General features: G+C 46.2%; 1 protein-coding gene and 1 pseudogene across 1 annotated transcript; both read right to left on the bottom strand.

Annotated features, from left to right (window-relative positions):
* Positions 1-7,176: 7,176 nt before the first annotated feature.
* LOC124019178 lies at positions 7,177-9,291 on the bottom strand (annotated as a pseudogene).
* On the bottom strand, positions 9,196-16,064 carry LOC124019173 (Golgi apparatus membrane protein TVP23 homolog A-like). The gene is made up of 6 exons (XM_046334561.1): positions 15,566-16,064; positions 15,393-15,478; positions 11,999-12,143; positions 11,750-11,839; positions 9,440-9,593; positions 9,196-9,215 (listed from the first exon to the last, which is right to left on the bottom strand). The coding sequence occupies exons 1-6, from the start codon at positions 15,572-15,574 to the stop codon at positions 9,196-9,198; spliced, it is 504 nt and encodes a 167-aa protein (XP_046190517.1). The 5' UTR covers positions 15,575-16,064.
* Positions 16,065-16,446: the final 382 nt, after the last annotated feature.

Genomic DNA, 16,446 nt, shown 5'->3' with positions numbered 1-16,446 from the left:
TCATGTTTCCCATGCCAATAAAGATCAATGTTATCATGTTAACCCATGCCAATACAGATCAATGTTATCATGTTAACCCATGCCAATAAAGATCAATGTTATCATGTTAACCCATGCCAATAAAGATCAATGTTATCATGTTTCCCATGCCAATACAGATCAATGTTATCATGTTTCCCATGCCAATAAAGATCAATGTTATCATGTTAACCCATGCCAATACAGATCAATGTTATCATGTTTCCCATGCCAATAAAGATCAATGTTATCATGTTAACCCATGCCAATACAGATCAATGTTATCATGTTAACCCATGCCAATAAAGATCAATGTTATCATGTTAACCCATGCCAATAAAGATCCATGTTATCATGTTAACCCATGCCAATACAGATCAATGTTATCATGTTTTCCATGCCAATAAAGATCAATGTTATCATGTTAACCCATGCCAATAAAGATCCATGTTATCATGTTTCCCATGCCAATAAAGATCAATGTTATCATGTTAACCCATGCCAATACAGATCAATGTTATCATGTTTCCCATGCCAATAAAGATCAATGTTATCATGTTAACCCATGCCAATACAGATCAATGTTATCATGTTTTCCATGCCAATAAAGATCAATGTTATCATGTTAACCCATGCCAATAAAGATCCATGTTATCATGTTTCCCATGCCAATAAAGATCAATGTTATCATGTTTCCCATGCCAATAAAGATCCATGTTAACATGTTTCCCATGCCAATAAAGATCAATGTTATCATGTTTCCCATGCCAATAAAGATCAATGTTATCATGTTAACCCATGCCAATACAGATCAATGTTATCATGTTTCCCATGCCAATAAAGATCCATGTTAACATGTTTCCCATGCCAATAAAGATCAATGTTATCATGTTTCCCATGCCAATAAAGATCCATGTTAACATGTTAACCCATGCCAATAAAGATCCATGTTAACATGTTTCCCATGCCAATAAAGATCAATGTTATCATGTTTCCCATGCCAATAAAGATCCATGTTATCATGTTTCCCATGCCAATAAAGATCCATGTTAACATGTTTCCCATGCCAATAAAGATCAATGTTATCATGTTTCCCATGCCAATAAAGATCAATGTTATCATGTTTCCCATGCCAATAAAGATCCATGTTATCATGTTTCCCATGCCAATAAAGATCCATGTTAACATGTTAACCCATGCCAATAAAGATCAATGTTATCATGTTAACCCATGCCAATAAAGATCCATGTTACCACGTGTTTCCCATGAATTGAATTGAGAATAAAAAAAGAGAAAAGCCTTTGCCTTTTGACTAAATGCTTTAAAATAAGTGACTTGTTTGTCAGTAAGGGACCAGGTCAGTCAAACACACACTGATACACACACAGACACACAGACACACAGACACACACACACACAGTCACCCAGCACAACACCCAGCATGGCTAGCTAAAGTAGCCTAGCTAATAATAGTGACAGAATGGCCGGGAGGCTAAACAGTTTGCACGTCTTACGTCTTCGTGGAGGAATTTCATCACAGCAACAAATGCAACATAGCGATCATAATATGACATCGAAGGCAATATGTTTAAACTAATAGTACATTTACATTTAAGTCATTTAGCAGACGCTCTTATCCAGAGCGACTTACAAATTGGTGCATTCACCTTATGTAAACCTAGACTATAGACTTGCCGGCATTCGGTCATGACACAAACACTGTACAGCGAAACAGAAACCATGAACGTAACTCAGTAGTCAGTGTGACACAGCACAGGAAATTACAAAGATCATTAGCACCATTAGTACCATTAGTGCCAGCATTACAAGTTACAGTAATAACATAAAGCTCTGGGTTAAAAAACTAAGAGGCCACTCAAAATTAACAGACCTGTACACTATGATTTTAGATGCATATGTGCTTTATTTATGAGATTATCAGTAAGATTATCAGTAGGACTGTAATCGGGGGAGACATACAATCGATGACTTGCACAAATAATACAAGTTTAAGTTATTTACAATTTATTACAATGTTATTTACAATGTTAATATCATTCTGCAGAGCAACCAGATGTGCAGAGAGAGAGAGTGTGAGAGAGTGAGAGACAGAGAGTGAGAGAGACAGAGAGAGAGAGAGACAGACAGAGAGAGTTGGAGAGGTAGAGAAAGAGAGAGCGAGAGAGAGAGGTGGAGAGGTAGAGAGAGAGAGACAGAGAGAGACAGAGAGTGAGAGAGACAGAGACAGAGAGAGAGTGAGAGAGACAGAGACAGAGAGACAAAGTTATTTACAATTTATTACAATGTTATTTACAATGTTAATATCATTCTGCAGAGCAACCAGATGTGCAGAGAGAGAGAGTGTGAGAGAGAGAGAGAGAGAGAGAGAGAGACAGAGAGAGAGAGAGACAGAGAGAGAGAGACAGAGAGAGAGAGACAGAGAGTGAGAGAGACAGAGAGAGAGAGAGACAGACAGAGAGAGAGTTAGAGGTAGAGAAAGAGAGAGTGAGAGAGACAGAGACAGAGAGAGAGGTAGAGAGACAGAGAGAGAGACAGAGAGAGAGAGAGACAGAGAGAGGCAGAGAGAGAGAGGTTCAAAGCCCAGTACAGGGAAAGTGGAAAGGGACACTGAAAATCCATTGGATTATTTTGCCCGTCCTCAGTCCAAGGATTTTGATGTATTTTTTCAGTACCACCCAAAACAAACCCCTCAAAGGAGTCATTCCCAACGTATTCCACTCCAAAGATGTCAGAAACAGAAAATGGCCGACCTACAATGAAGTAACTCACTCCTTGTTCTGCTCAGTGTGTCTTGTCATTCACAAAACCGTCAGCCAGTGGTAGTGCATTTGTCAAAGGAGACCCGGAAACACACCCATCAGAGAGGACAGGAACATGAGAGAAGACCCATAGAGAAAGGAGGCCTGGAAACACGCCCATCAGAGACAGTAACATGAGAGAAGACCCATAGAGAAAGGAGGCCTGGAAACACGCCCATCAGAGACAGGAACATGAGAGAAGACCCATAGAGAAAGGAGGCCTGGAAACACGCCCATCAGAGACAGTAACATGAGAGAAGACCCATAGAGAAAGGAGGCCTGGAAACACGCCCATCAGAGACAGGAACATGAGAGAAGACCCATAGAGAAAGGAGGCCTGGAAACACGCCCATCAGAGACAGGAACATGAGAGAAGACCCATAGAGAAAGGAGGCCTGGAAACACGCCCATCAGAGAGGACAGGAACATGAGAGAAGACCCATAGAGAAAGGAGGCCTGGAAACACGCCCATCAGAGACAGGAACATGAGAGAAGACCCATAGAGAAAGGAGGCCTGGAAACACGCCCATCAGAGAGGACAGGAACATGAGAGAAGACCCATAGAGAAAGGAGGCCTGGAAACACGCCCATCAGAGACAGGAACATGAGAGAAGACCCATAGAGAAAGGAGGCCTGGAAACACGCCCATCAGAGACAGTAACATGAGAGAAGACCCATAGAGAAAGGAGGCCTGGAAACACGCCCATCAGAGACAGTAACATGAGAGAAGACCCATAGAGAAAGGAGGCCTGGAAACACGCCCATCAGAGACAGGAACATGAGAGAAGACCCATAGAGAAAGGAGGCCTGGAAACACGCCCATCAGAGAGGACAGGAACATGAGAGAAGACCCATAGAGAAAGGAGGCCTGGAAACACGCCCATCAGAGACAGGAACATGAGAGAAGACCCATAGAGAAAGGAGGCCTGGAAACACGCCCATCAGAGGACAGGAACATGAGAGAAGACCCATAGAGAAAGGAGGCCTGGAAACACGCCCATCAGAGACAGGAACATGAGAGAAGACCCATAGAGAAAGGAGGCCTGGAAACACGCCCATCAGAGAGGACAGGAACATGAGAGAAGACCCATAGAGAAAGGAGGCCTGGAAACACGCCCATCAGAGACAGTAACATGAGAGAAGACCCATAGAGAAAGGAGGCCTGGAAACACGCCCATCAGAGACAGGAACATGAGAGAAGACCCATAGAGAAAGGAGGCCTGGAAACACGCCCATCAGAGACAGTAACATGAGAGAAGACCCATAGAGAAAGGAGGCCTGGAAACACCCATCAGAGAGGACAGGAACATGAGAGAAGACCCATAGAGAAAGGAGGCCTGGAAACACGCCCCTCAGAGACAGGAACATGAGAGAAGACCCATAGAGAAAGGAGGCCTGGAAACACGCCCATCAGAGAGGACAGGAACATGAGAGAAGACCCATAGAGAAAGGAGGCCTGGAAACACGCCCATCAGAGACAGTAACATGAGAGAAGACCCATAGAGAAAGGAGACCCGGAAACACGCCCATCAGAGACAGTAACATGAGAGAAGACCCATAGAGAAAGGAGACCCGGAAACACGCCCATCAGAGACAGTAACATGAGAGAAGACCCATAGAGAAAGGAGGCCTGGAAACACGCCCATCAGAGACAGGAACATGAGAGAAGACCCATAGAGAAAGGAGGCCTGGAAACACGCCCATCAGAGACAGGAACATGAGAGAAGACCCATAGAGAAAGGAGGCCTGGAAACACACCCATCAGAGACAGGAACATGAGAGAAGACCCATAGAGAAAGGAGGCCTGGAAACACGCCCATCAGAGAGGACAGGAACATGAGAGAAGACCCATAGAGAAAGGAGGCCTGGAAACACGCCCATCAGAGACAGGAACATGAGAGAAGACCCATAGAGAAAGGAGGCCTGGAAACACGCCCATCAGAGACAGTAACATGAGAGAAGACCCATAGAGAAAGGAGGCCTGGAAACACGCCCATCAGAGAGGACAGGAACATGAGAGAAGACCCATAGAGAAAGGAGGCCTGGAAACACGCCCATCAGAGGACAGGAACATGAGAGAAGACCCATAGAGAAAGGAGGCCTGGAAACACGCCCATCAGAGACAGGAACATGAGAGAAGACCCATAGAGAAAGGAGGCCTGGAAACACGCCCATCAGAGACAGGAACATGAGAGAAGACCCATAGAGAAAGGAGGCCTGGAAACACGCCCATCAGAGACAGGAACATGAGAGAAGACCCATAGAGAAAGGAGGCCTGGAAACACGCCCATCAGAGAGGACAGGAACATGAGAGAAGACCCATAGAGAAAGGAGGCCTGGAAACACGCCCATCAGAGACAGGAACATGAGAGAAGACCCATAGAGAAAGGAGGCCTGGAAACACGCCCATCAGAGACAGGAACATGAGAGAAGACCCATAGAGAAAGGAGGCCTGGAAACACGCCCATCAGAGGACAGGAACATGAGAGAAGACCCATAGAGAAAGGAGGCCTGGAAACACGCCCATCAGAGACAGGAACATGAGAGAAGACCCATAGAGAAAGGAGGCCTGGAAACACGCCCATCAGAGGACAGGAACATGAGAGAAGACCCATAGAGAAAGGAGGCCTGGAAACACGCCCATCAGAGACAGGAACATGAGAGAAGACCCATAGAGAAAGGAGGCCTGGAAACACGCCCATCAGAGACAGGAACATGAGAGAAGACCCATAGAGAAAGGAGGCCTGGAAACACTCCCATCAGAGAGGACAGGAACATGAGAGAAGACCCATAGAGAAAGGAGGCCTGGAAACACGCCCATCAGAGACAGGAACATGAGAGAAGACCCATAGAGAAAGGAGGCCTGGAAACACGCCCATCAGAGGACAGGAACATGAGAGAAGACCCATAGAGAAAGGAGGCCTGGAAACACGCCCATCAGAGAGGACAGGAACATGAGAGAAGACCCATAGAGAAAGGAGGCCTGGAAACACGCCCATCAGAGACAGGAACATGAGAGAAGACCCATAGAGAAAGGAGGCCTGGAAACACGCCCATCAGAGACAGTAACATGAGAGAAGACCCATAGAGAAAGGAGGCCTGGAAACACGCCCATCAGAGACAGGAACATGAGAGAAGACATGTTACATGTGATAGAGGGAGTAATGTAAGATATGTAAACATTATTAAAGTGGCCTGAATTACTGTTTCAGTTTCACGCCCCTGCTACAAGCAGTTTAGTCAGCTCAACTTGCTCAATTTCCACATGACTCCTTACTCAATACGAGAGGTAGTTGAGGTTTAAAGGTTTAGTGAATGATTTGTCTAAAATAAAAACGCTTTTAAGTTTTGGAAATATTTAGAGGACTAACTTATTCCTTGCCACCCATTCTGAAACTAACTGCACCTCTATGTTAAGTGTTGCAGTCATTTCAGTCGCTGTAGTAGCTGACGTGTACAGTGTTGAGTCATCCGCATACATAGACTCACTGGCTTTACTCAAATGTCACTGGCATGTTGTTGGTAAAGATTGAAAAAAGAAGGTGCCAAACAGCTGCCCTGGGGAATTCCTGATTCTACCTTGATTTTGTTGTACAGGCTTCCATTAAAGAACACTCTCTGTGTTCTGTTAGACAGGTAGCTCTGGGGCGGCAGGTAGCCTAGTGGTTAGAGCACATACATATACTCACTGGCTTTACTCAATAGCATGTAGCATGTCGCTAGTAAAGACTCAAATGCATGTAGCATGTCGCTAGTAAAGACTCAATAGCATGTAGCATGTCGCTAGTAAAGACTCAATAGCATGTAGCATGTCGTGAGTAAAGGCTGACCTGATTGGTCAGTTTGTCTGGGCGGGCGGCTCTAGGAAGTCTTGGTGGTTCTAAACGTCTTCCATTTGAGATGGAGACCACTGTGTTCTTCAATGCTGCAGACACATTTTTTGGTACCTTTCCCCAGATCTGTGCCTCGAATCCTGTCGTCTCGGAGCTCTACGGACAAGTCCCTCGACCTCATGGCTTGGTTTTCGGGCCTGACGTGCACTGTCAAACTGTGGGACAGGTGTGTGCCTTTCCCATATCATATCCAATCTATTGAATTTACCACAGGTGGACTCCAATCAAGTCGTAGAAACATCTCAAGGATGATCAATGTAAACAGGAGGCACCTGAGGCTCAATTTCAAGTCTCATAGTAAAAGGGTCTGAATACTTATGTAAATAAGGTTTCTGTTTTATTTTTTTGCCCAAAATTCTAAAAGCCTGTTTTCGCTTTGTCATTATGGGGTATTGTGATGTCATTATGTGTTATTGTGATGTCATTATGGGGTATTGTGATGTCATTATGGGGTATTGTGATGTCATTATGTGATATTGTGATGTCATTATGGGGTATTGTGATGTCATTATGGGGTATTGTGTGTAGATTGATGAGGGAAACATTTTTTAAATCCATTTTAGAATAAGGTTTGGGAAACCAACCCACTGAACCTTCAGAACCACAGACCAGAACTACAGTACATGACATGACCAGCCTAGAACTGGCCCAAGAGACAGAATCACAGAGAGACCAGAACCACAGAACCAGAACGCCATAGATAAGAACCACAGAACAGAGACAGAACCACAGAACAGAGACAGAACCACAGAACCAGAACAGAGACAGAACCACAGAACCAGAACAGAGACAGAACCACAGAACCAGACCAGAGACAGAACCACAGAACAGAGACAGAACCACAGAACCAGAACAGAGACAGTACCACAGAACCAGACCAGAGACAGAACCACAGAACAGAGACAGAACCACAGAACCAGACCAGAGACAGAGAGTGTAAAAAACAGCAAATTCCCATTCTGTTTTCTGGGGCTCCACTCCATTGTAGTTTCGGGTCAGTACCATTCAGAGAGTTTCAGTCTGTTGAAACGGAAGTGGTGCCCCAAACTCTCCGGTAGGAGGGTGTGTCTATATACTATAAGGATAGTCCTGTAGATACTGTATGACCACCTGGTTAAGCCCAGGTAGTGAATCTATCCTCTCCGCTCCGTACAACTCCACGATCCGTCCCCTACACAGCTGCTGTAAGGTCATGGGTCGCTCCCTGCGCCACGCCCTCCGCAGCCGCCTATGGGACGACTCCACGGTAGAACCGCAGCAAGGAGAACAACGAATCAAAGGCCTTGTTACTGCCGTTGAGGCGGAAACTCTGACTGGTCAGGAGGACGCGGACACTGACGGGCCCCCGGTCGCCGTGGTAACTGAGGGTGAAGAAGACGTCCGGCTGACTGCTGTCCCTGGCAACCACACAACCACACAACCACACAACTTTACACAGGACGGAACAGCAAGGGGGGGCTGTGCTTGTTTGTTTCCTGATGAGGAAGCTCCCAGGCAGTGTGTGGTGTATCCCTGATGAGGAAGCTCCCAGGCAGTATGTGTAGTAGGGTGCGGTGTATAGCTGATGAGGAAGCTCCCAGGTGGTGTCAGTAGCAGGGTGTGGTGGGCCTCCTCCATCTCCATAGGGCCCCAGTAGTAGCCACTGTGAACCAGCTGACGGTGTGTGTGTCGCACTAGAAGATACTCCTGCTGGCTGAAGAAGGGTCGGAGGTGTGTGATCCAGGAGTCTGGGATCGGATCGGGCAAGTGGAGAACAGGTCCGAGGCAGGGGAGAGGGACGCTGGGGCTTGGCCAGGGGGGAGGGACACTGGGGCTTGGCCAGGGGGGAGGGACACTGGGGCTTGGCCAGGGGAGAGGGACACTGGGGCTTGGCCAGGGGAGAGGGACACTGGGGCTTGGCCAGGGGAGAGGGACACTGGGGCTTGGCCAGGGGAGAGGGACACCGGGGCTTGGCCAGGGGTGAGGGACACTGGGGCTTGGCCAGGGGTGAGGGACACTGGGGCTTGGCCAGGGGGGAGGGACACTGGGTCTAGTAGCTTTAAAGCTGCTCTGTTGAGGCCACCAGGGATGGAGGGCACCGCCAGAACTGGTCTTGTCTGGAGGTGTGGTCCGGTTGTCTGTGCTGGTCTGGACCGTATTCTCTAGTTCTAAGAGTTGGATCTGATGTTCTAGGTTCTGTTGTTCTAAGAGTTCATTCTCTTGACCTAAGAGTTCGAAGTTCTCGAGTTCTAGGAGTTGGTTCTGTTGTTCTTGAACACGGTTCTGTTGTTCTACGTGTTCTAGGGTTTCCCCTGGAAGCTGCTGGGTTCCGTCCTGGTTCTGCGTGGGTGCCGTGTGGTTCTGCGATGGTTCCACTGTGGTTCCTGCCAGAGTGTCTCTGACCATCATACAGAAGAGAGCCCTCCACTGGATCCCCCATCCCCAGTAGTAGCCACTGTGAACCAGCTGACGGTGTGGGTGTCGCACTAGAAGATACTCCTGCTGGCTGAAGAAGGGCCGGAGGTGTGTGGTCCAGGAGTCTGGGATCACTATCCCACATCCAAATCCACTATAGGGGCGAGGAGAGAGGGGAGAGAGGGTGTGTGTGTGTGTGTGTGTGTGTGTGTGTGTGTGTGTGTGTGTGTGTGTGTGTGTGTGTGTGTGTGTGTGTGTGTGTGTGTGTGTGTGTGTGTGTGTGTGTGTGTGTGTGTGTGTGTGTGTGTGTGTGTGTGTGTGTGTGTGTGTGTGTGTGTGTTACCAGCCAGTCTGTGTTCAGACAGAACAGGGTCGTGAAGAAGAAGCCGGTCCAGATGAGAGGACAGATGATCAGACCCGACCAGAAGATCCTGGACTCCACCTCCGTACCACCGGCCTGGGGAGAAGACTACACACATAGACATCAGAAGACTACACACACAGACATCAGAGGACTACACATAGACATCAGAGGACTACACAACACACAGACATCAAAGGACTACACACACAGACATCAGAGGACTACACACACAGACATCAGAGGACTACACACACAGACATCAGAGGACTACACACATAGACATCAGAGGACTACACACATAGACATCAGAGGACTACACACACAGACATCAGAGGACTACACACACAGACATCAGAGGACTACACAACACACAGACATCAGAGGACTACACAACACATAGACATCAGAGGACTACACAACACACAGACATCAGAGGACTACACAACACAGACATCAGAGGACTACACAACACACAGACATCAGGACTACACACAGACATCAGAGGACTACACACACAGACATCAGAGGACTACACACACAGACATCAGAGGACTACACAACACACAGACATCAGAGGACTACACAACACATAGACATCAGAGGACTACACAACACAGACATCAGAGGACTACACACACAGACATCAGAGGACTACACACACAGACATCAGAGGACTACACACACAGACATCAGAGGACTACACACACAGACATCAGAGGACTACACACACAGACATCAGAGGACTACACACACATACATCAGAGGACTACACACAGACATCAGAGGACTACACACACAGACATCAGAGGACTACACACACAGACATCAGAGGATTACACACACAGACATCAGAGGACTACACAACACAGACATCAGAGGACTACACACACAGACATCAGAGGACTACACAACACATAGACATCAGAGGACTACACACATAGACATCAGAGGACTACACACACAGACATCAGACATCAGAGGACTACACACACAGACATCAGAGGACTACACAACACATAGACATCAGAGGACTATACACACAGACATCAGAGGACTACACACACAGACATCAGAGGACTACACAACACAGACATCAGAGGACTACACAACACAGACATCAGAGGACTACACACACAGACATCAGAGGACTACACACACAGACATCAGAGGACTACACACACAGACATCAGAGGACTACACACACAGACATCAGAGGACTACACACACAGACATCAGAGGACTACACACATAGACATCAGAGGACTACACACAGACATCAGAGGACTACACACACAGACATCAGAGGACTACACACACAGACATCAGAGGACTACACACACAGACATCAGAGGACTACACACACAGACATTAGAGGACTACACACACAGACATTAGAGGACTACACACACAGACATTAGAGGACTACACACACAGACATTAGAGGACTACACACATAGACATCAGAGGACTACACACACAGACATCAGAGGACTACACACACAGACATCAGAGGACTACACACACAGACATCAGAGGACTACACACACAGACATCAGAGGACTACACACAGACATTAGAGGACTACACACTTAGACACCAGACATCAGACATCAGACACCAGACATCAGACACAAGACACCAGACATCAGACATCAGACTCCAGACATCAGACATCAGACACCAGACTCCAGACATCAGACACCAGACTCCAGACATCAGACACCAGACACCGGACATCGGACATCAGACACCAGACATCAGACATCAGACACCAGACATCGGACACCAGACACCAGACATCAGACACCAGACACCGGACATCGGACATCAGACACCAGACCTCAGACATCAGACACCAGACATCGGACACCAGACACCAGACACCAGACATCAGACACCAGACACCAGACACCAGACACCAGACTTCAGACTTCAGACTTCAGACATCAGACACCAGACTCCAGACATCAGACACCAGACATCAGACACCAGACATCATACATCAGACACCATACATCAGACATCAGACACCAGACACCAGACATCAGACACCAGACACCAGACATCAGAAACCAGACATCAGACATCAGACACCAGACATCAGACACCAGACACCAGACATCAGACACCAGACATCAGACACCAGACATCAGACACCAGACACCTAGGCATCAGACACCAGACACCTAGGCATCAGACACCAGACACCAGACATCAGACACCAGACATCAGACACCAGACACCAGACACCAGAGTCTCACCTTGCTGTCCTCAAACACCCAGAGGCTCCTCCCATCCTCATCGATCTGGTTCCACCATCGCAGACCCACCAACAACCTGCCTGTCACATTCTGACACACACGTGAGAAAGAGAGGACAAGTGTGTGTGTGTGTGTGTGTGTGTGTGTGTGTGTGTGTGTGTGTGTGTGTGTGTGTGTGTGTGTGTGTGTGTGTGTGTGTGTGTGTGTGTGTGTGTGTGTGTGTGTGTGTGTGTGTGTGTGTGTTCTCACCTTAACGGACCAGAAGTCACAGGACAGCAGAGTGATGATCATAATGAAGCAGGAAGTAAAGCTCTTGGTGAACCAATCACAGAGCAGGTAGGTTACTATGGCAGACACTCGGAAGAACAGGTGCAGGAAGGAGGCAAGGGGGTGTCTGGAATGTTAGTCAATCAGCCAGTCAGTAAATCAGTCAGTCAGTCCACAAATTAACTTTTAACAAGCCACACCTGTTAATTGAAATGCATTCCAGGTGACTACCTCATGAAGCTGGTTGAGAGAATTCCAAGAATGTGCAAAGCTCTCAAGGCAAAGGGTGGCTCCTTTGAAGAATCTCTAATCTAAAATATATTTTGATTTGTTTAACACTTTTTTGGTTACTACATGATTCCATATCTGTTATTTTATAGTGTTGATGTCTTCACTATTATTCTACAATGTAGAAAATTAGTACAAATTTAAGAAAAACCCTGTCCATACTCATGACTGGTACTATATCTCCATGTAGCCCTATAGATGGTAGGTTCCCTCTCTATTACTGGGTACATCATGTAGACCTATAGAGGGTAGATTCCCTCTCTATTACTGGGTACATCATGTAGACCTATAGAGGGTAGATTCCCTCTCTATTACTGGGTACATCATGTAGACCTATAGAGGGTAGGTTCCCTCTCTATTACTGGGTACATCATGTAGACCTATAGAGGGTAGGTTCCCTCTCTAGTCTCTATTACTGGGTACATCATGTAGACCTATAGAGGGTAGGTTCCCTCTCTAGTCTCTATTACTGGGTACATCATGTAGACCTATAGAGGGTAGATTCCCTCTCTATTACTGGGTACATCATGTAGACCTATAGAGGGTAGGTTCCCTCTCTAGTCTCTATTACTGGGTACATCATGTAGACCTATAGAGGGTAGATTCCCTCTCTAGTCTCTATTACTGGGTACATCATGTAGACCTATAGAGGGTAGATTCCCTCTCTATTACTGGGTACATCATGTAGACCTATAGAGGGTAGATTCCCTCTCTAGTCTCTATTACTGGGTACATCATGTAGACCTATAGAGGGTAGATTCCCTCTCTATTACTGGGTACATCATGTAGACCTATAGAGGGTAGGTTCCCTCTCTAGTCTCTATTACTGGGTACATCATGTAGACCTATAGAGGGTAGATTCCCTCTCTATTACTGGGTACATCATGTAGACCTATAGAGGGTAGATTCCCTCTCTATTACTGGGTACATCATGTAGACCTATAGAGGGTAGGTTCCCTCTCTATTACTGGGTACATCATGTAGACCTATAGAGGGTAGGTTCCCTCTCTATTACTGGGTACATCATGTAGTAGAGGGTAGATTCCCTCTCTAGTCTCTATTACTGGGTACATCATGTAGACCTATAGAGGGTAGATTCCCTCTCTATTACTGGGTACATCATGTAGACCTATAGAGGGTAGATTCCCTCTCTATTACTGGGTACATCATGTAGACCTATAGAGGGTAGATTCCCTCTCTATTACTGGGTACATCATGTAGACCTATAGAGGGTAGATTCCTCTCTATTACTGGGTACATCATGTAGACCTATAGAGGGTAGATTCCCTCTCAGTCTCTATTACTGGGTACATCATGTAGACCTATAGAGGGTAGATTCCCTCTCTAGTCTCTATTACTGGGTACATCATGTAGACCTATAGAGGGTAGATTCCCTCTCTATTACTGGGTACATCATGTAGACCTATAGAGGGTAGATTCCCTCTCTAGTCTCTATTACTGGGTACATCATGTAGACCTATAGAGGGTAGGTTCCCTCTCTATTACTGGGTACATCATGTAGACCTATAGAGGGTAGGTTCCCTCTCTATTACTGGGTACATCATGTAGACCTATAGAGGGTAGGTTCCCTCTCTAGTCTCTATTACTGGGTACATCATGTAGACCTATAGAGGGTAGATTCCTCTCTATTACTGGGTACATCATGTAGACCTATAGAGGGTAGGTTCCTCTCTAGTCTCTATTACTGGGTACATCATGTAGACCTATAGAGGGTAGATTCCCTCTCTATTACTGGGTACATCATGTAGACCTATAGAGGGTAGATTCCCTCTCTATTACTGGGTACATCATGTAGACCTATAGAGGGTAGGTTCCCTCTCTATTACTGGGTACATCATGTAGACCTATAGAGGGTAGATTCCCTCTCTATTACTGGGTACATCATGTAGACCTATAGAGGGTAGATTCCCTCTCTAGTCTCTATTACTGGGTACATCATGTAGACCTATAGAGGGTAGATTCCCTCTCTATTACTGGGTACATCATGTAGACCTATAGAGGGTAGATTCCCTCTCTATTACTGGGTACATCATGTAGACCTATAGAGGGTAGATTCCCTCTCTATTACTGGGTACATCATGTAGACCTATAGAGGGTAGATTCCCTCTCTATTACTGGGTACATCATGTAGACCTATAGAGGGTAGATTCCCTCTCTAGTCTCTATTACTGGGTACATCATGTAGACCTATAGAGGGTAGATTCCCTCTCTAGTCTCTATTACTGGGTACATCATGTAGACCTATAGAGGGTAGATTCCCTCTCTATTACTGGGTACATCATGTAGACCTATAGAGGGTAGATTCCCTCTCTAGTCTCTATTACTGGGTACATCATGTAGACCTATAGAGGGTAGGTTCCCTCTCTATTACTGGGTACATCATGTAGACCTATAGAGGGTAGGTTCCCTCTCTATTACTGGGTACATCATGTAGACCTATAGAGGGTAGGTTCCCTCTCTAGTCTCTATTACTGGGTACATCATGTAGACCTATAGAGGGTAGATTCCCTCTCTATTACTGGGTACATCATGTAGACCTATAGAGGGTAGGTTCCCTCTCTAGTCTCTATTACTGGGTACATCATGTAGACCTATAGAGGGTAGATTCCCTCTCTATTACTGGGTACATCATGTAGACCTATAGAGGGTAGATTCCCTCTCTATTACTGGGTACATCATGTAGACCTATAGAGGGTAGGTTCCCTCTCTATTACTGGGTACATCATGTAGACCTATAGAGGGTAGATTCCCTCTCTATTACTGGGTACATCAGTGTAGACCTATAGAGGGTAGGTTCCCTCTCTAGTCTCTATTACTGGGTACATCATGTAGACCTATAGAGGGTAGATTCCCTCTCTATTACTGGGTACATCATGTAGACCTATAGAGGGTAGATTCCCTCTCTATTACTGGGTACATCATGTAGACCTATAGAGCGTAGGTTCCCTCTCTGGTCTCTATTACTGGGTACATCATGTAGACCTATAGAGGGTAGATTCCCTCTCTATTACTGGGTACATCATGTAGACCTATAGAGGGTAGGTTCCCTCTCTGGTCTCTCTCTTACCGGATCTTTACCCCCCTGAGCGCTCGCTGCTCCTCCTCCTCGGTACTGAAATCCAACTCCACATCCTCCGTGTCGTCCACGAGACCCTGAACCGGCGCGCACACAACCGTTAGACCACTAGCTCGCCGGATAAATGATTTCATTAAAACAGCAACACATGCAACCTCGCCTACCTGTTTCATGGTGAGCGATAGACGGATGTTCTGGTCCAGATCTGTCCGCTATTTGCTCGTTCGTTCTGTTCTGACAGCCGTCCGTCCGTTGTTAATGATGGACAGAATAAAGCAGGTGTCGCAATGAAATGGGTCCGACTGGACCTTTCTATCTAACCCACCTAAGAGATAGGAGATGCTCTCGCATCAGCATCATCTGGAAAGAGAGATGCGAACTTTCTTTCTGTGAGAGAAACACGCTACGTTGCTTTTTTTAAAATATATATATTTTTTAATATAGCCTACATTTATCCGTCTTATACAGCAGGCTATGCGGTCGTCTGGGCTACACCAGCTGTTGCTTTTTGACGTGTTGTATGTTTCGTTAGGGACTGTTTACGTTCTTACCCGCTCTGACCAGATCATGTCGCTGTCACTCCAACGACCGACGGTTCGCGGCTCACCAGCAGCGCCCTTAACAACAATACATGCGTGCGTGCGTGTGTGCGTGTGTGTGTGTGTGTGTGTGTGTGTGTGTGTGTGTGTGTGTGCGTGCGTGCGTGTGTGTGTGTGTGTGTGTGTGTCCGTCAAGCAGTAATTTCATCATGAAACAGTATCAAAATATTGTATTCATTTTTAAATAGCATTGAAAACGCTGAAGAAGTCTTTGCTATATTTGCTATATTTAACAGACTGCACGTTGATTATAAGACAACAGCTGTACAGTCAACACACATTCACATATTCAACATACAGTTCATTCGGAAAGTATTCAGACCCTCTTCACTTTTTTCACATTTTGTTACGTTACAGCCTTGTTATAAAATGAATTAAATTGCCCCCACCCCTCACCAATCTACACACAATACCCCATAATGACATCACAATACCCCATAATGACA

Source organism: Oncorhynchus gorbuscha, unplaced genomic scaffold, assembly GCF_021184085.1.
Source record: "Oncorhynchus gorbuscha isolate QuinsamMale2020 ecotype Even-year unplaced genomic scaffold, OgorEven_v1.0 Un_scaffold_753, whole genome shotgun sequence".
Lineage (NCBI taxonomy): Eukaryota > Metazoa > Chordata > Actinopteri > Salmoniformes > Salmonidae > Oncorhynchus > Oncorhynchus gorbuscha.
Note: the sequence above shows the minus strand (reverse complement) of the source record. Positions and strands in the feature narration are given on the sequence as shown.

Coding starts and splice junctions, on each gene's coding strand:
- LOC124019173 (XM_046334561.1), bottom strand. Junction 9,594..11,749: donor GGGTGTTTGAGGACAGCAAG/GTGAGACTCTGG, acceptor CTATGTGTGTAG/TCTTCTCCCCAGGCCGGTGG. Junction 9,216..9,439: donor CACACACACACACACACACA/CACACACACACA, acceptor GCCCTTCTTCAG/CCAGCAGGAGTATCTTCTAG.